We start from the raw sequence: 26300 nt of genomic DNA, 5'->3' as shown, positions 1-26300 counted from the left end.
CAGTTCAGTCGCTCAGTCGTGACCGACTCTTTGGGACCCCGTGAATCGCAGCACGCCAGGCCTCTCTGTCCATCACAAACTCCTGGAGTTCACTCAAACTCATGTCCATCTAGTTGGTGATGCCATCCAGCCATCTCATCCTCTGTCGTCCCCTTCTCCTCCTGCCCCCAATCCCTCCCAGCATCAGGGTCTTTTCCAATGAGTCAGCTCTTCACATGAGGTGGCCAAAGTACTGGAGTTTCAGCTTTAGCATCAGTCCTTCCAATGAACACCCAGGACTGATCTCCTTTAGGGTGGACTGGTTGGATCTCCTTGCAGTCCAAGGGACTCTCAAGAGTCTTCTCCAACACCACAGTTCAAAAGCATCAATTCTTCGGGCCTCAGCTTTTTTCTCAGTCCAACTCTCACATCCATACATGACCACTGGAAGAACCATAGCCTTGACTAGACGGCCCTTTGTTGGCAAAGTAATGTCTCTGCTTTTGAATATGCTATCTAGGTTGGTCATAACTTTCCTTCCAAGGAGTAAGTGTCTTTTAATTTCATGGCTGCAGTCACCATCTGCAGTGATTTTGGAGCCCAAAAAATAAAATCTGCCACTTTCCACTGTTTCACCATCTACTTCCTATGAAGTGATGGGACCAGATGCCATGATCTTCATTTTCTGAGTGTTGAGCTTTAAGCCAATTTTTTCCACTCTCCTCTTTCACTTTCATCAAGAGGCTTTTTAGTTCCTCTTCACTTTCTGCCATAAGGGTAGTGTCATCTGCATATCTGAGGTTATTGATATTTCTCCCGGCAATCTTGATTCCAGCTTATGCTTCTTCCAGCCCAGCATTTCTCATGATGTACTCTGCATAGAAGTTAAATAAGCAGTGTGACAATATACAGCCTTGACGTGCTCCTTTTCCTATTTGGAACCAGTCTGTTGTTCCATGTCCAGTTCTAACTGTTGCTTCCTGACCTGCATATAGGTTTCTCAAGAGGCAGGTCAGGTGGTCTAGTATTCCCATCTCTTTCAGAATTTTCCACACTTTGTGATCCACACAGTCAAAGGCTTTGGCATAGTCAAGAAAGCAGAAATAGATGTTTTTCTGGAACTCTTTTGCTTTTTCCATGATCCAGCAGATGTTGGCAATTTGATCTCTGGTTCCTCTGCCTTTTCTAAAACCAGCTTGAACATCAGGAAGTTCACGGTTCACATATTGCTGAAGCCTGGCTTGGAGAATTTTGAGCATTACTTTACTAGTGTGTGAGATGAGTGCAATTGTGCGGTAGTTTGAGCATTCTTTGGCACTGCCTTTCTTTGGGATTGGAATGAAAACTGACCTTTTCCAGTCCTGTGGCCACTGCTGAATTTTCCAAGTTTGCTGGCCTACTGAGTGCAGCACTTTCACAGCATCATCTTTCAGGATTTGAAATAGCTCATCTGGAATTCCATCACCTCCACTAGCTTTGTTTGTAGTGATGCTTTCTAAGGCCCACTTGACTTCACATTCCAGGATGTCTGGCTCTAGGTCAGTGATCACACCATTGTGATTATCTGCGTCATGAAGCTCTTTTTTGTACAGTTCTTCTGTGTATTCTTGCCCCCTCTTCTTAATATCTTCTGCTTCTGTTAGGTCCATACCATTTCTATCCTTTATCGAGCCCATCTTTGCATGAAATGTTCCCTTGGTATCTCTGATTTTCTTGAAGAGATCTCTAGTCTTTCCCATTCTGTAGTTTTCCTCTATTTCTTTACATTGATCGTTGAGGAAGGCTTTCTTATCTCTCCTTGCTACTCTTTGGAACTCTGCATTCAGATGCTTATATCTTTCCTTTTCTCCTTTGCTTTTCCCATTGGGTACTAGAAGCTAAAGTTTCCTAAAGCACTTAGTATGTGCTCAGTAGTATTCTGACTGGATGACAAGCTTCTGTGGATTTAATTCTCATGGCAGCCCTACAAGGAAAACGAGAGTGTTAGTCTCTCAGTCATGTCCAACTCTTAGAGATGCCATGGACTGTGCCCCGCCCCCTCCCTCCCCCCGCCCCGCTCCTCTGTTCATGGAATTCTCCAGGCAAAAATTCTGGAGTGGGTAGCCATTCCCTTCTCCAGAGGATCTTCCCAACCCAGGGATCAAATCCAGGTCTCCTGCATTGCAGGCGGATTCTTTACCATCTGAGCCATCAGGGAAGCCTGCCTTACAAGGAAGCAGTGCTATTATTTCCATTTGATAAATGAGGAAACCAAGGCATGAAGCTAGTAACAGATGAAGCCAGGATTAAATGCGAAGCCTGGCAGTCAGATCTCAACCTGCACTCTACTCAGTGTGCTTAGCCACTTCTTACAGGAATCCTCAACAGAGAGCCTTGGGTGAATGGAGAACAAAAATGACAAGGGAGATAGGATTATGTGGTGATATTGAATGTATCTAATTTATCCAACACCTCTGAGAAATTAGATACAGCAGAGATGTTAGTTTTTCAACTGATTAAAATTTTTCCTTTTGATTTCCTGATCTCAGGCATATTGTTTGCCTTCTGTGTGGTGAGGTTTTTGCCTGAACCTTCAGGAGTTAAAAAAAAATTTTTTTTTGTTTGTTTTAAAAAGTAAAAACTTCCTAAAAAATGGTTTTAAATGAAGTAATCTCAAATCAATCATTTATTTTCCTGCCATATTAAAATAATTCATGGGGCATAACTCAACCTTTTCTGAGTGACCGGGACCATCATTGTGATTAGCAGATACTAAACTGTATTCTGAGCCTGTGCTGTCCTGGGCCTTTGACATCAGTAGGATTTATTTTCAGCTTCTAAGCAGCAGGGACCATACCAGGTAGTTTTAAGTTGTTATTGTACAGTCGCTCAGTCGTGTCCGACGCTTTGCAACCCCACAGACTGCAGCGCGCCAGGCTTCCCTGTCCTTCACTATCTCCCCGAGTTTGCTCCAACTCATGTCCATTGAGTCAATGATCCCATCCAACCATCTCATCCTCTGTTGTCCCGTTCTCTCCCTGCCTTCAATCTTTCCCAGCATCAGGGTTTTTTCCAGTGAGTTGGCTCTTCCCATCAGGTGGCCAAAGTATTGGAGCTTCAGCTTCAGCATCAGTCCTTCCAGTGAATGTTCATGGTTGATTTCCTTTTGGGTTGACTGGTTTGATCTCCTTGCTGTCCAAGGGACTCTCAGGAGTCCTCTGTGAAATCAAAAAGCATTGTGTGGTCAAACCTTTGGAAGAGCTGTGCAGTCTCAGATATTTATATTACTGTGCATAACTTGCTGTTTAGTACTAGAGAAGAACAGAGACTCGTCTACTTTCATACATGTGTAGGTAAGCATTTGTTTCTTGTTTGCTTGTCTCTTTATTTTAAAATCTAGAACAGGTTTAAGGGGCATACTGATTTCTTTTCCTTCCCACCTGCCTCTTTTTTTAAAATTGTAGTAGAATTGCATTACAATGTTGTGTTCATTTCTGCTGTACAACTATGTGTATCAGCTGTATGTATACATAGATCCCTTCCCTTTGAACCTCTCATCCCACCCCTCTAGGTCATCACAGAGCTGGTTTTTTGTTTTTTAATTTTATTTATTTATTTCGGTTGTGCTGGGTCTTCATTGCTATGAGGGCTTTTCTCTGATTGCAGTAAGCAGGGGCTGCTCTCTAGCCATGGTATGCTGGCTTCTCATTGCGATGGCTTCTCTTGTTTCCAAGAACAGGCTCTAGGCCTGCTAGGCTTCAGTAGTTGTTACTCCTGGCCACTAGAGCACAGGGTCACTAGCTGTGGGGCACGGGCTTAGTTGCTCCAAGGCAGGGAGCAACTTCTGGATCTTCCTTATGGATCAGGGATCAAGCCCGCATCTCCTGCACTGGTAAGCGGATTTTTACCAACTGAGCCACCAGAGAAACCCCACAGAGCTGTTTTTGATCAATGACTATATTAAGTGATGAAATGATTATATTTGAGAGTCTTCAAAACAGTTTTCAAATTTATATTAAAGCCTTAAAATTATCCAGATACCCTTTTCCAAGGGAAAAAAAGACTTACTTACAATTTACCTGAGATGTTAAGGTTATTCATTTACAATCTAAATTATGTCATTAAGGGGTTTATGACTGAGTGCCAGAGGTGTGGTATAGGGATGAGAAACCCAACTTGTGACTGTGGTCAGGAAAGGCCTCTGGAGGAGATGGTGAGTAACCCTGTTGCCCAATGCCTGTGTCAGAATTATAAACTCTAAATTAGCTCTATTCAGTGGAAATATAATGTGAATCACATATGAATTTCAGATTTTTCTAGTAACCACATTCAAAAAAGTAAAAAGAAACAAGCAATTAATTTAAATAATATATGTTTATTTTACTCATTCTAAAATAGTATCATTTCTGAATGGATAAAGATGTGGTATGTATACACACACACAAATATACACATATACAATTGAGTACTCTTCAGCTATAAAAAAAGAATAAAATTTTGTCATTTGCAATAACTTAGATGTACTTAAAGGGCATTATGCTAAGTGAAATAAGTCACAGCAGGGTAAATTACTGTATGATATCACTTCTATGTGCAATCTGAAAAATACAGCAAATTAGTGAATATAACAAAAAAGAAGTAGACGCACAGATATAGAGAACAAACTAGTGGTTACCAGTGGGGAGGGAACAAGGGCCAGTCTAAGGGTAGGGGAGTAACAGGTACACACTATTAGGTATAAAATAAGCTACAAGATTATATTGTACAAAACAGGGAATGTAGCCAATACTTTATAATAACTATAAATTAATTTTTTTAATTGTGAATCACTATATTTTGGGGGGGGGTCCAAAATCACCGCAGATGGTGACTGCAGCCATGAAATTAAAAGACACTTACTCCTTGGAAGGAAAGTTATGACCAACCTAGATAGCATATTCAAAAGCAGAGACATTACTTTGCCAACAAAGGGCCGTCTAGTCAAGGCTATGGTTCTTCCAGTGGTCATGTATGGATGTGAGAGTTGGACTGAGAAAAAAGCTGAGTGCCGAAGAATTGATGCTTTTGAACTGTGGTGTTGGAGAAGACTCTTGAGAGTCCCTTGGACTGCAAGGAGATCCAACCAGTCCACCCTAAAGGAGATCAGTCCTGGGTGTTCATTGGAAGGACTGATGCTAAAGCTTAAACTCCAATACTTTGGCCACCTCATGTGAAGAGCTGACTCATTGGAAGAGACTCTGATGCTGGGAGGGATTGGGGGCAGGAGGAGAAGGGGACGACAGAGGATGAGATGGCTGGATGGCATCACCGACTAGATGGACATAAGTTTGAGTGAACTCCGGGAGTTTGTGATGGACAGAGAGGCCTGGCGTGCTGCGATTCATGGGGTCACGAAGAGCTGGACACGACTGAGTGACTGAACTGAACTGATATTGTAAACCTGTAACTTATATTGCACAGCAACTATACTTCAATTTAAAAATACACAGAATAAAATAGTATCTTTTTAACATGTAATTGACATTAAAACATTGAGATATTTTATATTCTTTTTTTTTTGGTACCGTTTTTGAAATCTGGTGTGTATCTCACCCTTACAACACATTTCAGTTCCAATTAGCCCCAGTTCAAACATTCAGCAGACACAGGCCTACCAGGTAAGACAGCACAGCCCTAGATGGAACAGGAAGAATAGTACGCAGCCATGGGAGAGAAGGAAAAACATGGGAATTTAATGACCATCTACTGTGGACCAGGCAGGTTCACAACTGGCATGAGGCATTTAATGAACAAAACATCGGTCTTGTTTTTATGTAAAATTCTGATATTTTGTTCATCATGAATTTTTGGAATTAATTTTGATTTTTTAAATTGCATTAAAATATTATTTATTTTGATTACGGAGTGTTTGGGCCCCTCTTACATTTAGTACCCAAGACAGGTGCATCATTTCCCTCACCCTAATCCCAGGCCTGGCATTAGGCACTTCCTACCAACTTTGCCAATACCTCATTTGGGGGCACTCTCCTGAACCAGGCTGAACTGGATATCAAAACACTGAGTGAACTCCTCTAATTGACTAAGCCTTGGACATTTATTTTGTTAAATTAATTTTCAATTGAATTCAACTTAGAAATAAAAAGACACTGGTAGACATATTGAAATGGAAACTGAATCTATGAACTGAAAAATCTGAAAATGTTTTGGAACCAAACTATAACCTCGGAGAGAGTTATTGGCTTTGATTGCCTAGTCAAAGTAACCCCATATTGCTTTTCCAAATTATGGGGGAATAGAAGGAAAGCAACAGGTTTTTTACTCTCTCTGGGGTCTTATTTCCTTCCCACATTATAGCTGGAATCTCCAGTGTTTAGGGGGGTCAGTATCTGCAGTTTCTCCCAGTATACTGAGAATGTTATATTGAAAATAACTTTGATGATGAAAAAAATGAAAAGTGTATTACTTAACAAAGTGTTGCCTATTTTCAAACAAGATCCTTTTCTTTCTTTTAGGGAACTCAGAAACAAGGACGATATTCAATTTGGAGATAATGGAACAACAATATCTGCTGTGAGCAACAAGGCCTATGTTTTTGAACGAGACAAATCTGTTGGAGACCCAAAAATTGACTTACTTAGAACATTAAATATTCCTGCATTGGTAAGTAGGCATTTTAAATCTCATTATTGTGGATTTTAGAAGAAAGGAAAAAGCTAAGTCTATTACAGTTTTACTTTGCAGTTCAATTCAGTTCAGTCGCTCAGTCGTGTTCAACGTTTTGTGACCCCATGAATCGCAGCACACCAGGCCTCCCTGTCCATCACCAACTCCCGAAGTTTACCCAAACTCATGTCCATCAAGTCAGTGATGCCATCCAGCCATCTCATCCTCTGTCGTCCCCTTCTCTTCCTGCCTCCAATCCCTCCCAGCATCAGGGTCTTTTCCAATGAGTCAACTCTTCGCATGAGGTGGCCAAAGTACTGGAGTTTCAGCTTCAGCATCAGTCCTTCCAGTGAACACCCAGGACTGATCTCCTTTAGGATGGACTGCTTGGATCTCTTTGCAGTCCATGGGGCTTTTAGGAGCTATTAAGTTATATATGTAGGGGTGTGTGTGTGTGTGTGTGTGTGTGTGTGTGTGTATATATATATTTAATATGTATATATTTTAATTTTTTAATATGTGTGTGTGTATATGTATGTATGTGTGTGTGTGTATATATATATATATATTTCCCCTTCCATTCTTTGGAGAAGGCAATGGCACCCCACTCCAGTACTCTTGCCTAGAAAATCCCATGGATGGAGGAGCCTGGAAGGCTGCAGTCCATGGGATCGCTGAGGGTTGGACACGACTGAGCGACTTCACTTTCACTTTTCACTTTCATGCATTGGAGAAGGAAATGGCAACCCACTCCAGTGTTCTTGCCTGGAGAATCCCTGGGACGGGAGCCTGGTGGGCTGCCATCTATGGGGTCGCACAGAGTCGGAAACGACTAAAGTGACTTAGCAATTCCATTCTTTAAAGTTCATTTTAGACTCTTTTTGAGGTCTTTCAAATGTGGTCTCTTCAAATGGTGACAAAGTGCAAATTTTAAGATTTTTTTTTTTCAGTTTCTTCCTGTGTATTCAGGATCAGACTTGTGCAAATAAGCGTGTCTCTAGGATTTTGGAGGGTAGCTGATCATATTTAAAGTGTTTATTTTCCCTCTTGTTTTTGTTCAGAAACTCTAGCAATAGAATTTGCTTGCTACTTTTTTTTCTTTAGCTTCTTATTTTGTATTGAGGTATATCTGGTTAAGGGACTCAGCCATACACAGACATGTATCCATTCTCCTCCAAACTCCCCTCCCATCCAGGCTGGCACAATATAACACTGAGCAGAGTTCCAATAGGTCCTTGTTCATTATCCATTTTAAATATAGTAGTGTGTACATATTTAGCTTCCTATGATGGACTTTTTTTAGTCCTCAAAATATGTATTGACTTTCCCCCACCTCCTTTTAAATAGCAGAGACTGGGCTGTTGAAGCCAACCTAGTATGATTTATTGGGCTCTGTTTTTAACGGCGATTATAGCTAATAAAGGAGAAGGCAATGGCACCCCACTCCAGTACTCTTGTCTGGAAAATCCCATGGATGGAAGAGCCTGGTAGACTGCAGTCCATGGGGTCGCTAGGAGTCGGACATGACTGTATAACTTTCAAGTAGACAACCTGAGCGACTTCACTTTCACTTTTTACTTTCATGCATTGGAGAAGGAAATGGCAAGCCACTCCAGTGTTCTTGCCTGGAGAATCCCAAGGATGGGAGAGCCTGGTGGGCTGCCGTCTCTGGGGTCGTACAGAGTTGGACACGACTGAAGCGACTTAGCAGCAGTAGCAGCATAGCTAATAAAAATACATGAGACCCAAGAAACTTCTACTCATTCCCTCGGAGGCTCCCATCCTAACTCCTGGGTGACCACTACATATGCACCTGGACAATTATGGTGGACCCAGGACCTGGAAAGTATTAGACGCCAGATCAGGCCCAGCCCAGCTGCCTAATGGGGCAGTTTATGGGGGCGCCCCCAGCCTCTAGCCTTGATCAGGAGGAAGATGGGTGCCACCTTGTGGCAACGATGCCAATGCACTGCAAGAGTTGTTCCCTTTCTGCGGTTCCTGGGTTGCAAGTGAGGATCACATTTACGAAATGTAATACTGAGAAAGGACAATAAGTGAAGAGATTTCAGTCTCAGCCAGAGAGGAGCTCACTGGCTGATTTTTCAGCTGTTTGATCTCAATACTTACATATAGGTCTGCAGCCCCCTTTTCTGAAGGGGCAATAGGTGGTTGGGGTGCAGACACAGCTCTCTGAATTTGCCTGTGCTCCTCAGACCGCCATGGAATGGACCCAGCTGCCCTTACTTCGGGATATCATCGAGGCCCTGCTGAAGGCCTACCGGCAGAAGCTCTTTGTGACCCACACTGTGGATGAACTGCTCTGGGGTTACAAAGATGAAATCTTATCCCTCATCAACACTTTCAAACACGACGTCTCTCCCTATTTTGGCCTGTTTTATGGGGTAAGTCGATTTTTCTTTTCAGAAACTGTGTGTTCAGCTGAAGAGGAGGGCATTCCAAAGCCAGATTGTATCTTCACTTTGGGTGAATTGCTTGGCATTCTTGATCTCTTGTAGAGTATGTGAAAAATAAGAAAGTGCTTTAGTAGGGGAAGAAAAACTTCTCCCACAATTTCAACATGCTACCAGCACTGACTTTGAATGAGTGTGAAAAAAATGTATGAAGTGGGGCTGTGTCATTAATCTTTCAAAGTGTCGTAAATATGAGTGATCAATGTCAAGTCTTGTTTCGACGGCTTAGCGACTAAACCCATGGATCAGCCTGACAAAGGCAAACGAGAAACTAAATAGGGATGTGATAGTACGTTAGGGATGGGAAGTACTTATTATATTTTCAGACATCTCATTTGTGAAAGATGTTGGATAATTTGAAACGCCATGTACCCCTCACCTATGATTCATTTAGCTTATACATGGAATTTTGCATCATTTCTTTGCAGATTTTATTTACTTTGATTTGCAACCCAAAAAATGGGCTTCCCTGGTAGCTCAGCTGGTAAAGAATCCACCTCCAAGGCAGGAGATCCTGGTTCAATTCCTGGGTCGGGAAGATCCACTGGAGGAGGGATAGGCTACCCACTTCAGTATTCTTGGGCTTCCTTGGTGGCTCAGCTGGTAAAGAATCTGCCTGCAATGGGTTCAGTCCCTGGGTTGGGAAGATCCCCTGGAGAAGGGAAAGGCTACCCACAACAGTATTCTGGCCTGGAGACTCCCATGGACTGTGTAGTCCATGGAGTTGCAAAGAGACGGACACAACTGAGCAAACCAAAAATATCAACATTCAAGTAATTATTATTTGAAGTATATGTTATTAACTGCTTGAGCTTGAAATAAACTAAAATTGAAAGTGAAAATGTTAGTTGCTCAGTCCTGTCCAGCTCATGGCAACCCCATGGACTGTAGCCCTCCAGGCTCCTCTGTCCATGGAATTCTCCAGGCAAGAATACTGGAGTGGGTTGCCATTCTGTTCTCCTGGGGATCTTCCCCACCCAGGGATTGAACCCGTGTGTCTCACATCTGCATTGGCAAGTGGATTCTTTACTGCTAGTGCCACCTAAAAGCAATTAAAGTCTGTATCCCCCTGCCCCCCCCCCCAAAAAAAAACACTTGAGTGAAATGGATAGTTGAAAGTTTGATAAATGACAAACTTAAACTCAGGAAGAGAGGGTGAGTTCAGGGCAGGATATGTAATTGTGATTAATTTCCCCATCTTTAAATTTGTGGTTATTCTCTGGCTCTAACTACTGAAGAATATCACCTCATCCTGTATTCTCTTAGCATTTCAGTTGGTAAATGGTGGTAACACAGCCCCTGTGCTGTCAGGGATATATAACACTTAAAAACTATTCAAACAAAATGGTAAACAACTTTTAGACATTACCGTCACGAGAGGAGGAGGGTCCTAGGACTAGGGTCCCACCAACCTTAATCCTTCACTCTGGGCAAGCAGACTCAGTCGATGTTCCCTGGAAGGTTCCATCTGACAGGAGCCCAGCTTCCATGGGACCAGAGGAAGCGCTGATTTCTTGTTAAGTTGTGACTAAACTCCTGTCTAGAAATAATTTCAGGGAAACTCCCTACAGAGAGATACAAAGGCTACCACCCATCTGTCAAGTAGATTCTATTCCTCACACCTCAGTATTTCTCTGATAATTTTTGTTGTACAGCTTGCTTTTTGTTTTTACACTGACCTCATCAGACTTATGGGGCTTCCCAGGTGGCGCTAGTGGTAAAGAGCCCACCTGCCAATGCAGGAGACATAAGACATGTGGGTTTGATCCCTGGGTCAGGAAGATCCCCTGGAGGACGTCATGGCAACCCACTCCAGTATTCTTGCCTGGAGAATCCTGGAGACAGAGGAGCCTGGTGGGCTACAGTCCATGGGGTCACAAAGAGGCAGACATGATTGAGGCAACTGAGCATGCATGCCTCAGACTTACAACTAATATCCTTAAATACCTGTTAAAAATGTAATTCACATTTACAGGCTGATTTAAGAAATTGGTACTTTTGCTTTCCCACAGGAAGAATGTGTTGATTTACTTTATTTTTTCTTCTTTCTCTGCCTCCACTGTAACTCTATAAAACCTCATTAGTGAAAAACCCTAGCATTGCTCAGTTGGATTAGTACCTGGCAAGGATTTCCCACATTCAGGAAAAGAGCATGAGACATCGACTCAGAGGGTCTGGATCCACGTCCTGACTGTTTAATAACCAAGGGACTTCTCTGAACCTCGGTTTCATCATTTGTAACTTGAGACTAAAGGTATCCACACTTCAAAGCTTGTTTGAAATAGCCAAAATGAGAGTCCACAGAAGTGCTTTGCAAACTGTAAATTGCAACACACACATCCGGAACTGGTTTTTTCTTTTCTGTGACTCAGTCAGAAAAGAAGACCCTGAATTACTAATAATATGAACGGCTGGTATATGTTTCCATTTTGGAGGTATGTGTTTCCAAATAAACTCTCTCTACTGTTGTTTTTAAAAAGGCAAAGGTGTTTTTTGCTCAGTTTTTTATCTGCTCTAGCCAAATACTGACTATCGCCAGCATTACAGAGGTCCACACTTAGGCTGCCATTCATTCAAGACTGGGACAGACCGTGGGCTTGTGTACTTTGCTGGCACCTACCGCTCTGCACCTGTCTGAGCCTGGCCTCCAGTCTTGCCTTAATCCCAGTGATATCTACCACATATCCCTCTGATCCCGTAGACCATTCCGCCTGCTCCACTGCACCTTGTGACTAAAGAAGAAAACCTTAGTTCAGGCCATCGAACATTTTTTCCTTCAAAGACTAATGATGAAACAATCAAATGATTTGGTTGTTTCATCTTTAAATGGTGGGACAGAATGTGAGAGTCGGAAGAGGTGATACAGACAGTGTGAGAGCAAGACAGCTCCTGAGAGCAAGAGACCTGGCTGGGTGTCTCTTAGTTGCGTACTGGAAAGCCAGTCAGGATATCTGTACCTGTTGATTTTAAGGTACCTCTGTTTTCCTTGGCATAAAAGAGTTTAAGCACCTCCCAGTGCTTGATGTATTATATAAAATGATGGTGGCTGGGAAGTATCTTTGAGAGGTCCTATTGCATGGATGGATTATGCATGTTTTATGCTAGCAGTATGAATGATGTCTTATTCTCAGAACATTTCTCCACCTCCTGCAGTAATATGTTTCTTGTATCCAACCCACATCCCTACTGCAGTAACACAAAACCTATTTATTCCTATTTGTCTTCAAACAAGAAAAGTTCTAGTGAGTAACAAGGAAGCATTGATATTCTGTGTCTGACTCTTAGGCCACTAACAGTTGGGGAGAACTCTTTGAGTGACTGAAATATTTAAATGCTAATCACTTCGCTTAGCCTACATTTGAGTTAGGTGGAGGACTGCAAGAAGTAACACACGTGTCTTTTTAAAACTCGGTGGTTCAACATTCTTTTGTGTGAGTATGCTTCTACGTTTATTGTATGTTCACATTGTTGCTCTCAAACAGATATGCTCCCTTCTCATATCTTAAAGTCATGTAAAATTTATTTGTGGAACACAATGTGACTATTACGTATGTGGACAGTGTTGACATATTGACATAGTTGGTGAAATAATATTGTGACAAAAAGAACCCAAGTAGGCAAAAAAAAAAAAAAAATTTGAAAAGAGAATTCACAAAGGGTATGAATGTTTTTTAAGGCAAATGATTGAATGAAAAAAGAATTCAACCTCACTGAATACAGAAATGCAAAAAGAAATAAGAAACCCTTTTTTTTGTTGACCCAATAAGCAAAGTTTAACAAAAGGCATCTGAGGAATGTAAATTGATGTATCTTGCTCTTTCCACTGAGTGATCTTGAGCAACTTTCAAAAGCTTTAAAAAAGTAATGTTCTCTTATCTAGCAATACCACCTTCAGTGGTCTATTTAGAAAATAAAAGCACAGAAAAGTTTTTAATCATAAAGATATACATACATTATTCATAGTAGCAAAAATTTTTAAACTATTCAGTAATAAGAAAGTGGTTAAATTATTTCCACCTAATATGAAGTCATTAAGTTGTACCTAGGAAGAACTTTTAATAATACAGGAAATATGTTATACACATAACTAAAGAAATTGTATATATGTATAAAAATTGTGTGTAGCATATGCTATACATATGTATATTACATATATATGTACGTATAAGTTCTATAAATAAATTTTCGATAGAAAAAAGACGAAGAAGAAACAGACCAAAATACTAAAAAATAAACAAGTGTATATTGCTTCTTAAAGTCCTCCACTTAACTCAAATGTGGTCTAAGCTAAGTGGTTAAACATTTAATGTTTCAGAGTAATGCATGCTATTTCTGGGAAACCAAAACTCCATTCCAGGTGAAGAATTTGTAAGAATGTACAGAGTATCTGTGTCATTAAGAAGTGTAACCTGGAACGAATATACAACTCAAGAAAATTTTGGTTGAAGAATGGAATTATATTAATGTCACTTTCTTCTATTCAAGTATAGTCAGGTCCTGGTCCTGGATTTATGCTTTTTTTATTTTTTAATTGAGATATAATTCACTTAACATAAAATTCCGCATTGAAAAGTGTACAGTTCAGTGGCTTTTATTATATTCACACAGTTGTGCAACTGCCACCACTGTGTAATTCCAGAACATTTTCATCACCTGCCCCAAAACCCACAGACTCTTCCATTCCTCATTCCCACCAGTTCCTGGTAACTTGAATCTATTCTCTCTATGTATAGATGTGCCTATTGTGGGTTCGATCCCGGGGTTGGGAAGATCCCCTGGAGAAAGCAATGGCAACCCACTCCAGTACTCTTGCATGGAGAATCCCATGGGTGGAGGAGCCTGGTGGGCTACAGTCCATTGGGTCGCAAAGAGTCGGACACGACTGAGTGACTTCACTTCGTTGTGGACATACATATAAATGGAATGGAATTTATATGAAATCATATAAATGATTTCACACCCATGTTGTAGCATATATCAGCACTTCATTCTTTTTCATGGCTGAGTAATACTCTGTTGTATGGATATACCACACTTTGTTTATCCATTCTTCAGTTGATGTATATTTGATTTATTTATACTTTTGGCAATTAAGAATAATGCTGCTATGAACATTTGTATACAGGTTTTTGTATGGCCATTAGATATAGATTTTGGAGTAGAATTCTCTTGGGTATATTACAGAAGTGGAATTTTGGAGTCTTATGGCAACATTATGTATAACTTTTTGACTAGCTGACAAACTGTTTTCCATAGCAACTGCCACATTTTACATTCACACCATCAGTGTAGAAAGGCTCTAGTTTCTCCACATCTTCACCAACACTTGGTTTTTTCCTTTTTTTAAAAATTGCCATCCTCATGGATATGAAGTTGTATCTCATTGTGGTTTTGATTTCATTTTTCTAATAACTGATAATATTGAGCATCTTTTCATGTTTTTATTGGTTATTTGGATGATTTCTCTGGAGAAGTGTCTCTTCAATTCTCTGTCCATTGTTTAATTGGGCTCATACTTTTTAAAACCATAAAGTAATAATATGGCCAATATGGGATTTAACAAATAGTCACTCTATTCCCTAGTTCTGGTTCAGTCTCACGAGGCATGTAGGTTCCACTAGGGCAGTTTCATAAAGATTCAATGTGCTAGTTACTGTATCATTTAGGGTTCTCTAGAAAAACAGAATCAGTAGAGATTTGTATATTTATTGAGGGATTTATGTTGGGTTGGCCAGAAAGTTCGTTTTGCTTTTCCCCTAGAATATTATGGAAAAACCCAGATGAACTTCCAGCAAACCCAGGATTAAGGAATTGGCTTATATGATTATGGGGGCTGCCAAGTGGCAAGTCTGAAATCCGTGGGACAGGCTAGCAGGCTGGAAACTCAGGCAGGATTTCTATGCTGTAGTCTTGAGGAGAGAATTCTTTTTCCTCCGGGAAACCTCAGATTTTGCTTTTAAAGCTTTCAGCTGATTAAATGAGCCTACGTACATTATCAACAGTAATCTCCTTTACTAAAGCTGAACTGATCACATCTACAATATATTGCAACATCTGGAGTATTGTTTGGCCAAACAACTAGGCACCATAGCCTAGCCAAGTTAACACATAAAATGAACCATCACAGTTGTCTTAAATAACCATATTCACTTATTTTCAGAAAAATGGGACTAATGATGGAGACTATGTTTTTCTAACTGGAGAAGACAATTACCTTAACTTTTCCAAGATTGTGGAATGGAATGGGAAAACGTAAGTCTAATGGTTTATCAGTATAATTATTTTTTCAATTTTCATTTAAATTGAATGTCAACTTCTGCTTTATTTTTTAAAAAAATTAGCACAATCATTTTTGGGTAAAAAATATAGCAATTAAAAATCTATAATTATGCAAAATATCCTATAATATAAATAATATAGTCTAAACATGTAAAATTATTATTTTGTAAATCAGGATTGGGCTAAGTACTCCACAGATTAAATACTAAAGTATTAGTATTAGTATACAAGTATTAGTATTAGTATACAATTATTAGTATTAGTATACAATTACCATAGAATGATATGTAGGTTTCTCACGGTTAAAGCATGAATCACAAGCCGGTGAAAAGGTTCACTCTTCCACTTGTTACTGTTTGTTGTTGTTTAGTCGCTCGGTCATGTCCGACTCTATTGCAGCCCCATGGGCTGTCCTCTGTCCATGGGATTTCCCAGGCTATAGTACTGGAGTGGGTTGCCATTTCCTCCTCCAAGGGATCTTCCTGACCCGGGGGTCGAACCCACATTGAGTGATGTGTGGCTGCTGGGCAAATATTTTTCAAATTGCTGCCTGTTTTGGGGGAAGGAAAGAGATTCTTTTTTTAATTTAGTGATTGTGCATTGTTTGTGTATCTTTCTTTTATGGTGAAATACATTTGAGTTCATTGCTATAGAATTTCAAAATTATTTCACATTTATAATTTATAAACAAACTACCTCCAAAACCAAATTTCTCCAAAAAGTAACTGAGGCAACTTGCAATTAAGTCACACATAAAGCAAAATAATTTTTTTAGGTCATAGAAATTAGAAATCTTCAAGAAAAAGGAGGCTAATTATTCAGGGACTGTGGTAAGAGGAATTTTCTTCTTGAATATTAAATTTACTTTAAAGCTTCCCAGAAATACAGGCAAGAAAACTGGTGTGGAATATTATCTTTACAATTTTCTATAAAGCAAAAACTTTTTAAATTAAAAAATTTTTTTAAATTTGTTATAACACATATATCCAGGTGCATACACATATATTTACATACGCATACACATACTCATTCCCAAGGATGTAAGAACCCTGAAAGAATATAAGAAACTGGCAACAGTGTTGCCTTTGGAGGCATAACTAGATGACTGGGTACTAGGCTAACAGAGAAATTTACTTGTGAACATAATATAGCTTGAGAAGGCAATGGCAGTCCACTCCAGTACTCTTGCCTAGAAAATCCCATGGACGGAGGAGCCTGGTGGGCTGCAGTCCATGGGGTCGCTCAGAGTCAGACACGACTTCACTTTCACTTTTCACTTTCCTGCATTGGAGAAGGAAATGGCAACCCACTCCAGTGTTCTTGCCTGGAGAATCCTAGGGACGGGGGAGCCTGGTGGGCTGCCGTCTATGGGGTCGCACAGAGTCGGACACGACTGTAGCGACTTAGCAGCAGCAGCATAATATAGCTGGATTTTGTTTTAAAGCCAATCTGTTGTTTTCTTTTCAGTCTTTTAATAGAGTTTAATCCTTCTATGGGGGCTTCCCTGGTGGCTCAAGAGGTTAAAGCATCTGCCTGCAATGTGGGAGGCCTGGGTTCGATCCCTGGGTTGGGAAGATCCCCTGGAGAAGGAAATGGCAACCCACTCCAGTATTCTTGCCTATATGTGTTGTAACTACTGATACAATTACCATATATTGATATATTATTTCATATATTTACACTTATTTCGACATTCTTTTTCACCCTTAGCTGGTTATGTCTATTCTATCCTTGCTGCTGCTGCTGCTGCTAAGTCGCCTGAGTCATGTCCAACTCTGTGCAACCCCAGAGACGGCAGCCCACCAGGCTCTGCCATCCCTGGGATTCTCCAGGCAAGAACACTGGAGTGGGTTGCCATTTCCTTCTCCAATGCAGGAAAGTGAAAAGTGAAAGTGAAGTTGCTCAGTCGTGCCCGACTCTTAGCGACCCCATGGACTGCAGCCCACCAGGCTACTCTGTCCATGGGAGTTTCCAGGCAAGAGTACTGGAGTGGGGTGCCATCACCTTCTCTGATTCTACCCTTAGATTATACTTAATAGTTTTTTTTTTCCTAACAGAATCATAAGTTAGCTATTATCTTTCTTCTTCCAATGAAACAATATCTTTACCCATTTCTTAGCACAGCTTCTGTGTTATTCTTGTCTACAACTTGTTTCACCTTTTTAGGAAGCCAAATATAACTTTAAAGTTCATTATATTTATAGTAAATTAAAATACCAATATATTTTATTAATTTGTTAGTATTTTTCTTCTCACATCTTCCCTTTGGGTTTAGTTTTTTTAATTGCTGAAGATCATTAGTACAGTGGTTCTCAAACAGGGCAGTTTTGCTCCCCAGAGGACACTGGGTGATGTCTGGACACATATCATCACAATTGGAGGTCGCTACTGGCATCTACTGGGTAGAGACCTGGGATGCTGCTAAACATCCTGCAGTGTACAAGACAGTCCCCTACAGAGAATTCTGTCAGTTTAGTTCAGTTGAGTCACTCAGTCATGTCCAACTCTTTGCGACCCCATGACTACAGCACGCCAGGCCTCCCTGTCCATCACCAACTCCCAGAGTCCACCCAAATCCATGTCCATTAAGTCGGTGATGCCATCCAACCATCTCATCCTCTGTCGTCCCCTTCTCCTCCTGCCCTCACTCTTTCCCAGCATCAGGGTCTTTTCCAGTGAGTCAACTCTTCGCATGAGGTGGCCAAAGTATTGGAGTTTCAGCTTTAGCATCAGTCTTTCCAATGAACACCCAGGACTGATTTCCTTTAGGATGGACTGGTTGGATCTCCTTGCAGTCCAAAGGACTCTTAAGAGTCTTCTCCAACACCACAGTTCAAAAGTGTCAATTCTTCGGCACTCAGCTTTCTCTGTAATCCAACACTCACATCCATATATCAGGCTCAAAATGTTACTGGGTTGTTCGTTGTTGTTGAGTTGATAAGTTGTGTCTGACTTTTTGCAACTCCATGGACTGCAGCACCCCAGGTTTCCTTGTCCTTCATCATTTCCCAGAGCTTGCTCAAGCTCATGTCCATTGAGCCATTGATGCCATCCAACCATCTCATCCTATGTTGTCCCCTTCTCCTGCCTTCAATCTTTCCTAGCATCAGGCTCTTTTCTGATGAGTTGGCTCTTCACATCAGTTGGCCAAAGTAATGGAGCTTCAACTTCAGCATCAGTCTTTCCAGTGAATATTCAGGGTAGATTTCCTTTAGGATTGACTGGTTTGATCTCCTTGGGACTCTCAAGAGTCTTCTCCATCACCACAACTCAAAAGCCTCAATTCTTCCACAGTCATCCTTCTTTATGGTTCAACTCTCACATCCATACATGACTATTGGAAAAACCGAAGCTTGACTATACTAGGTTTGGAAACCCTCTATTAGTAGTTGTTTCAGTAAGGATCTGTGGGTGGTAAAATTTCTTAGACTGTGCATATTTAAAAATATCTTTATTTCACATTCAGTTTTTAATGATTTTAGTTTGGTATAGAATTCTAGTTTGACAGTTCAAAATTATGAAGATACTACTCCATTTACTTTTGATTATCTTTTTCCTTGACTTTATTACAGTTTTACTACAACATAATCCAAATTTGAATTTATTTTATTCTGTTCAGCCCTTGGAGCATACTTTAAATCTAAGGCCTTCTATCTTTCTTAAAATTTGGAAAACTTTCAACAATTATATCTTAAATTATTGCCTCTCTGTTATTCACTCTATTCTTACTACCCTCCCCCAAACTCCCACTAAATGTTTATTGAAGCCTCTTGATATAGTCTCTATGTCTTGATCCTTTCATTTTTAATCTTCCTAAGATTATATCTGTGTAAATTCTTTGAAGTAATATTTCATTTAGCCTGTTCTTTCCAACTATGTACAGTCTAGTGTTTATCCCAGTAGAGAGTTTTTCTTTCAGAAACTGTTTCTATTCTGAAGATTTCTACTTTTTATTCTTTGGGTCTCTCTAGAGAAGACTCTTGAGAGTCCCTTGGACTACAAGGAGATCCAACCAGTCCATCCTAAAGGAGATCAGTCCTGGGTGTTCATTGGAAGGACTGATGTTGAAACTGAAACTCCAGTACTTTGGCCACCTGATGTGAAGAGCTGACTCATTTGAAAAGACCCTGATGCTGGGAAAGATTGAGGGCAGGAGGAGAAGGGGACAACAGAGGATGAGGTGGTTGGATGGCATCACTGACTTAATGGACATGGATTTGAGTGGACTCTGGGAGTTGGTGATGGAAAGGGAGGCCTGGTATGCTGCTGTTCATGGGGTCACAAAGAGTTGGACACAACTGAGCAACTGAACTGAACTGAAGACTTATTTTATTCTTCCCTTTTTATTTGTTAGTAGTTTGCTGTTCTTTTGAAGGATGCTGTTCTTTCTGAAGGATGCTGTTCTTTCGTTTGTCTCTTTGAGGATACTAAACAGCCTATTTATTAACCAGATTGTTCAATTAATTTAATTTCTTCAAAAGTGAATTCATATTATCATTGTTGATTTTGTTGCCTATTTCTTAGCATAAGTTGCTTTCATTAAAAAAATGTTAACTTGCAGAATTATTTTCATTGGTAAGTCTGTTATCTATCCACCTGCTCATCCATCCAACTCTCCATCCATCCTCTCACCTCTCCCTAGGTAGCAGGTATGCAGTAGTCCACCCAGTAACCCCCCAAACCAGTATACATGGTGGACCTCCACCTCACAATTATGCAGAGCATGAAAAAGTTAGATACTAGCACCGACTCATTGGACATGAGTTTGAGCAAACTCTGGGAGAGAGTGAAGGACAGAGAAGCCTGGTGTGCTGCAGTCCATGGGATTGGAAATAGGCAGACACGACTTAGTGACTGAACAACATCACAGATCTCGCCAAAAAATCAGCAGGCATCTTGGCCCAGATTCTGGTTATAAGGTGCCTGGGGCTTTCTGCCTCCCTGCAACTCAGCTTTGCTTTCTTCAGCCTTTCTTGCTGAGCAGAAAAAATCCCTGCCCTAGATCCTGATTTCAAGCCCTTGATGGACCACCTTTAATCCTCACCAACCTCAGAATCCAGACTTGCAGATCTTTCTCTTGGCTTCCATACCTGCAGCCCAGTAGGCCAGCAGCTTTAGCCTTCTCACTACTTGGCATTTGTCACCTTTCATTGTCAAAAAAGATGTTTGTGCTTGAGTAGAGTATAGACCTTTTAACTGTTCCCTTTTATGGTTTATCAACCACTGCTCTGTGATTTTACTTGGAAGAGACCCTTAATACATGAATTTAGAATTTCACCTTGACCAGAAGTTGGAAGAATTCCTGTTTTTTGCCCATTCCTTCCTATCTTTTGCATTTTATACCATTATTCAAGGAATTAATTTTTAAAAACCTGCTATCTCAACTGTGCTCTTAGTGAGTCTAAAATCAATTCAAAATTAAACTTTCTTGTGACCCAAGAGAAGTCTTCTGTTAATTTTGGATCAGAGAGCTGTTTGGAGGGGAGACAGTTAATGATCTATCATGAATATTATCTTCCTGAACATGTCTGTCCAGAGTTCATCTGACTGTGGGCTGGCTGTGAACACGGCTGTTGTGAATGGCAAATTGGATCACTGCTTAAAGCACGTGGATATCTCTAAACCTTTACAGGAGACCCTCAGTTTTGAAGGAAGGGAAGAAGGATGTTTGACTGTTTTCTCTGTCAGAATTGATATTTGGAAATCAGGGCCCTGCTTTTCCCCCTCTTGATCCAATTTCCAACCAATATCACCCTAGTCTGCGTGTGAACAAGGTTCTGTGGGTAGCCAGCTCCCAGTTAGGTCTTGAAAAGTCCAGACCATTAAAAAAAAAAAGCCTAGGGACTTTGCTGGTGGTCCAGTGGTTAGGAATCCTCCTTCCAATACAGGGGCTATGTGTTTGATTCCTGGTCTGGGAACTAGGACCCCACATGCTACAGAGCTACTAAGCCCGTGCACCACTAGAGAGCCAACATGCCGCAACAAAGGGTCCTTGTACCACAGCTAAGACCCGACAAAGCCAAAAATACATAAATAGATAAATATATCTTTAAAAATAGCCTAAAATCCAGTGTGACTATCTGGACTCTTTCTTGTTTCCCTGTGACAGGTCGCTTGACTGGTGGACAGCAGATGAGTGCAATATGATCAATGGAACAGATGGAGACACTTTTCACCCGTTAATCACCAAAGATGAAGTCCTTTATGTCTTCCCATCTGATTTTTGCAGGTAAGAACTTGAAATGTGAGTTCTTTGACTACACGGCCGTCAAAAATATGAGGGATGTATATAATTGCACTTATTTAATGAGGATATTTAGGCTTAATGAGTGACCAGCGATAATGGCATATTGAAAAACAAGAGAAGGTGTAGCCATTCACAAACCAGCTGTGTTGGTTTGAATATGAGCTCCACCACTTAACAGCTGTGTGACCTTGGAAACATTTAACTACTCTTTGCCTCACTGTCTTCATTTATAAAGTAGGGACAGAAATAGTTGCCTACTTTGGGAGTCGTTTTGAGGATAAATGAGTTACTTTAATAAAATACTTAGCCCAAGGCCTGTCACACAGTAAATAATATTAGTTCTTCATTATTATGATATCCTCTATCAGATGTAAAATTTGCTCTGGTCTTCTTCCAGTTGCTACATAGAAGATAAAGAAATCATGCCGTGGTCCCTACTTCAGAGTTCATAGGTCTTTGCTGAGCACTAACCTTCCCGTTGAGCATATCTGCTCACACTTGCCCGCATCTGTCCCTCTCTCCCACCTGCTGTTTCTCTCCAGACACCCACAATGAAGTCCCCTCCGTGGGAGGAAGGCATCCTACTCCACACCCTGACTCCCGTCTCCCCGTCGTTACCTCGCCTTCCGCCCTTCACCATCATACTGCCCAGATGAGTAGCCGATCACGCAGCCTCACTTTCCTCTCCCACACCCTCCTGCAAGGCTTTTTATGAGACCTCCTATGTTAGAGGTCACCTAGTTACCTTTGACTCTATGGCATCTACATTCTCAAGAATGGCTGTTCTTCTGGCTTTCATTTATTGTTGTTCAGTCACCAAAGCGTGTCCATGACCCCGTGGACTGCAGCATGCCAGGCTTCCCTGTCCCTCACCATCTCCCAGAGTTTGCCCAAGTTCATGTCTATCGAATAGGAGATGCCATCCAACCATCTCATCCTCTGTTGCCCCCTTCTCCTTCTGCCCTCAATCTTTCCCAGCATCAGAGTCTTTTCCAGTGAGTTGGCTCTTTGTATCAGGTGGCCAAAGTATTGGAGCTTCATCATCAGTCTTTCCAAAGAGTAGTCAGGGTTGATTTCCTTTAGGATGGACTGGTTTGATCTCCTTGCTGTCCGAGGGACTATCATATCTCACACAGTTGAGCACCTCCCCAGCCAGCCCTGTCAGAATCACTGTAAATCTCCCTCATCTCTTGCACTAAATTAGCCACAAGTGCTATTCATCCTCCTCAGAAAGAGCTCTTCTTTCACTCCCCACTCCGTCCCCAGTCTCTGTGCCACAGTGCAGACCTTTCCCAGCTCTGGAGCGGACTATCGGTCACCCTCCAGCAAGCTGTTCTACCTGGTCAGTATTTGTGGAAGGACCGAAGAAAGAGAACATGTTTGAGTGCAATGAGTGAGACAAGGAAACCTAGGAGGGCAGGAGGGGCTTATTAAAGATTTGCCACAGAGGCAACTTTTTCTTGTCTGGTACCACCACTTGTGAAGAGCCACTTGGCAGCGCTTAGTAACGCCAAAGACCTCCAACCCCATGGTTTCACACGCCTCTCCAACATGGGTTCCCTAGCCTGAAGAACTTGGATACCTATGTGAGGGAGACTTACACATCGATTGTAGTTAGGAAAACACTGGCAGTGTTGCCAGAAATAATCAATAAACGATCTATAATTGGAATAGAAAAGTTTTACTTGAGCCAAACTGAGGGCTGTAGCCCAGGAGACGCTAATTCAGAGAGGACTTGAATTGTATTTTGTCAGACTACAAAATGTGGGAGGCGTACAAGGCAAAAACCTCAAGGGTACAGTTAGTTACATGAGTTGTTTATCAAGAAATATAACTGGACCTGTCGAGAAGTAAGGGTGCTTGTTAAACGAGGGTTGGCTGGGATCTGAAATGTTTGCCTAATTGCAAGGGGAGACCTCGACCCTGCAGTTGCAGCTGTCGGCTGCTAGGAGATACTGTTTTGAGAACAGCTAGTGGCGTCCTTGAGTTTAATGCAGTTCAGAAAGTTCAAGTTTTCAGTGATGCAGGAGTGTGTCTGAAACCACATCCACAGTGGTCACCCAATTCCCTCCTGGATGTCTGAACCACAGCTACTCCATTTTGGTTTTTAAATACATTCTCTTCATTAATGGTTAAAGCAGATGTACCATGCATGTTCGACAGGCCATAAGACAGGCTGTTCTCGTTAGCATAAAGTTTAAGTTAATTCATGTATAAGCCGAAATCACTTCCCCATATCTCAATATGTAAAAATTTCTTCCATCCAAAGCAATCTGAGTGCCTATGAAAAGGAGAACATAAATAAATAAATGGGATCTTTGTATGACAGAATATCGTATAAAAAGTAAAATATAGCAACCAGAGCCATGTACTTTAATGCGAGAAATCTTAAAAATATAACGTTGAAGGAAGAAGCAAATTACAGAAAGACAACATGGTATACTATTATAATAACATTTAGAAATAACAGTGCCACATGTTGTTTATGAGTATGTATGTAGGTAAAAGTATAAAGGCCTGGGAACTTCCCTGTGGTCAGTGGCTAAGATGCTGTGCTCCCAATGCAGGGGGCTCTGGTTTGATCCCTGGTCAGGGAACCAGATCCCACATGCCACAACTAAGTGTTCATGTCACAACTAAAAATGCAAAGATCCTACATGCAAACTTTGATCCAGCACAGCCAAATTAATTATTTTTTTTAAAAAGCATAGAGGTCTGCATGGGAATGATAAACCCGAAATTCAGGATAGTGGTTACCTCTGGGGATGCAGAGAAAGATCAGAGTCAGGAGTATTAGAGAACTTCAGTTGTAGCCGTAAATATATATTTTATTTATTTGAGTGGTGTTTGTTATAAAACGTATTTATTATAATATTTTTCTCTCTTTTTCTATTTGCTTAAAATTTTCATTAAGAAATGCTGCAGGGGTGAGATGTACAGTGGAAGGCAACTCCTGCATTAGTCACAACCCAGCGAGAGACATGTCCCACCTGTGGTTCAGAGATGAAACGTGAGGCCCCCCTCAGCCTTCAGACAACCTCGGATGCAGGGATGAAGGCTCTCAGACAAGGCATGTGAAAGTGCCTTGGCTGTCACTCAAAGTGAAAGCGAAAGTCCCAGGGACTATACAGTCCATGGAATTCTCCAGGCCAGAAGACTGGAGTGGGTAGCCTTTCCCTTCTCCAGGGGATCTTCCCAACCCAGGGATCGAACCCAGGTCTCCTGCACTGCAGGTGGATTGTTTACGAGCTGAGTCACGAGGGAAGCCCAGCTGTCACTCGGGTGCTATGCAGATAGCTGGCTGGTTTGTGTTAGAAGGAACCACTGATTGAAACCCTAATCTCTGAGGGCAGAATTGATGTTCTACTCTGTTGAAATAAATAACCATGGCAAAATATGGAAACTATTTTTACTTGGGGGAAATGGTATATCTAATCAAGTATCTGTCTAATGGGGCGCTTGTCCAGGCCTTTGGGAATCTGCGGGGCCACGCCTTTGTCACCTCCTCTGCTTCCGCTTTGTCTCGGCTTCTCCCTGGCTTTTTTTCCTTTGCTTCTGCTCCATCCACACTGGCATGTGCCCTTGCTGGTCTGGATGACTCTTCTTTCTTTTAGCATAAGCATCCATTCTAACTCATTTTCTTGGTTTTCTACCACACATTATGTCTTTTTCTCAGTCTCATTGGGATGTTAGCACAGTTGCTGCCTCTTAAACATCTTTCACTGCAGTCCATCTCCTAGTTTGTTATACACTGAGTGGCTTGAGCTCCTCTCAGTCTTTCTTTGGCCTCTTCACTTCTGTGTATCCTGTAAATGTTTAGCTGGATTACACCTGAGAACAGTTGGCTGACTTACTGATTCAGGCAGACCATGTGATGGGGACCCAAGCTGACTTTTTATCCTTACTTCCCAACAGGTCAGTGTATATAACTTTCAGTGACTTTGAGAGTGTCCAGGGACTGCCTGCCTTGAGGTATAAGGTGCCTGCAGAAATATTAGCCAATACCTCAGACAACGCTGGCTTCTGTATACCTAAAGGAAACTGCCTGGGTTCAGGAGTTTTGAATGTCAGCGTCTGCAAGAATGGTAAGAATTCAGAGAGGGGTGGCGGTCCCGGGGTCTGGATGTACGATCGATGTTCTTCAACAAAGAAGGTTGTCGGCCCGATAGAAAGAGCAATCCTAACCTCTTAGGAATAATGTTTTGTTAGAGACAGACTCACAGACGTAGAAAACAGATTTCTGGTTACCAAGAGGAAGCAGAGGGTATAAATTAGGAATTTAAGACCAGCAGGTACAAATTACTATATATAAAATAAAGAACAAGGTCCTACTGTACAGCACAGGGGACTATATTCAATATCTTGAATATATATATATATATATATATGTATAACTGAATCACTTCACTGTACACCAGAAATGAACACAACATTGTAAGTTAACTACAATTTAAAGAAAAGTTCTGTAACATGGCTATAGCATAGTTTTTTTAAAAAGCATTGGCTTTCCTGTAATGCTTTTATTGCTAGGATGCCATGTTGTGTTTTTTCTGGGCAGTAGTTCAGGAGTGGTTTTGGCTTTGTTTGTTTTCAAGCTGGTCCTGGGCTAGGAGTGGCTGGTGGCCGCCTGTGCTGTGTGGGTCTCCTTGGCACCAGGCGCTGGCCTGGGGAACTGGACCCCG

The 26300-nt window shown here is 41.3% G+C and overlaps 1 protein-coding gene across 1 annotated transcript in view; it reads left to right on the top strand.

Annotated features, from left to right (window-relative positions):
- Nucleotides 1–26300, top strand: part of SCARB2 (scavenger receptor class B member 2) — an 81656-nt gene that overhangs the window by 39587 nt on the left and 15769 nt on the right. The window contains exons 3-7 of the mRNA XM_027544792.1: nucleotides 6471–6618; nucleotides 8835–9023; nucleotides 15253–15344; nucleotides 21481–21600; nucleotides 25534–25703. Of these exons, the coding sequence (XP_027400593.1) occupies nucleotides 6471–6618; nucleotides 8835–9023; nucleotides 15253–15344; nucleotides 21481–21600; nucleotides 25534–25703 (719 nt within the window). The remainder of the gene's footprint in view (nucleotides 1–6470; nucleotides 6619–8834; nucleotides 9024–15252; nucleotides 15345–21480; nucleotides 21601–25533; nucleotides 25704–26300) is intronic.

The sequence above is a fragment of the Bos indicus x Bos taurus genome, chromosome 6 (genome assembly GCF_003369695.1).
Source record: "Bos indicus x Bos taurus breed Angus x Brahman F1 hybrid chromosome 6, Bos_hybrid_MaternalHap_v2.0, whole genome shotgun sequence".
In the NCBI taxonomy this organism is placed as follows: domain Eukaryota; kingdom Metazoa; phylum Chordata; class Mammalia; order Artiodactyla; family Bovidae; genus Bos; species Bos indicus x Bos taurus.
This window is presented reverse-complemented; position numbering and strand designations above follow the sequence as displayed.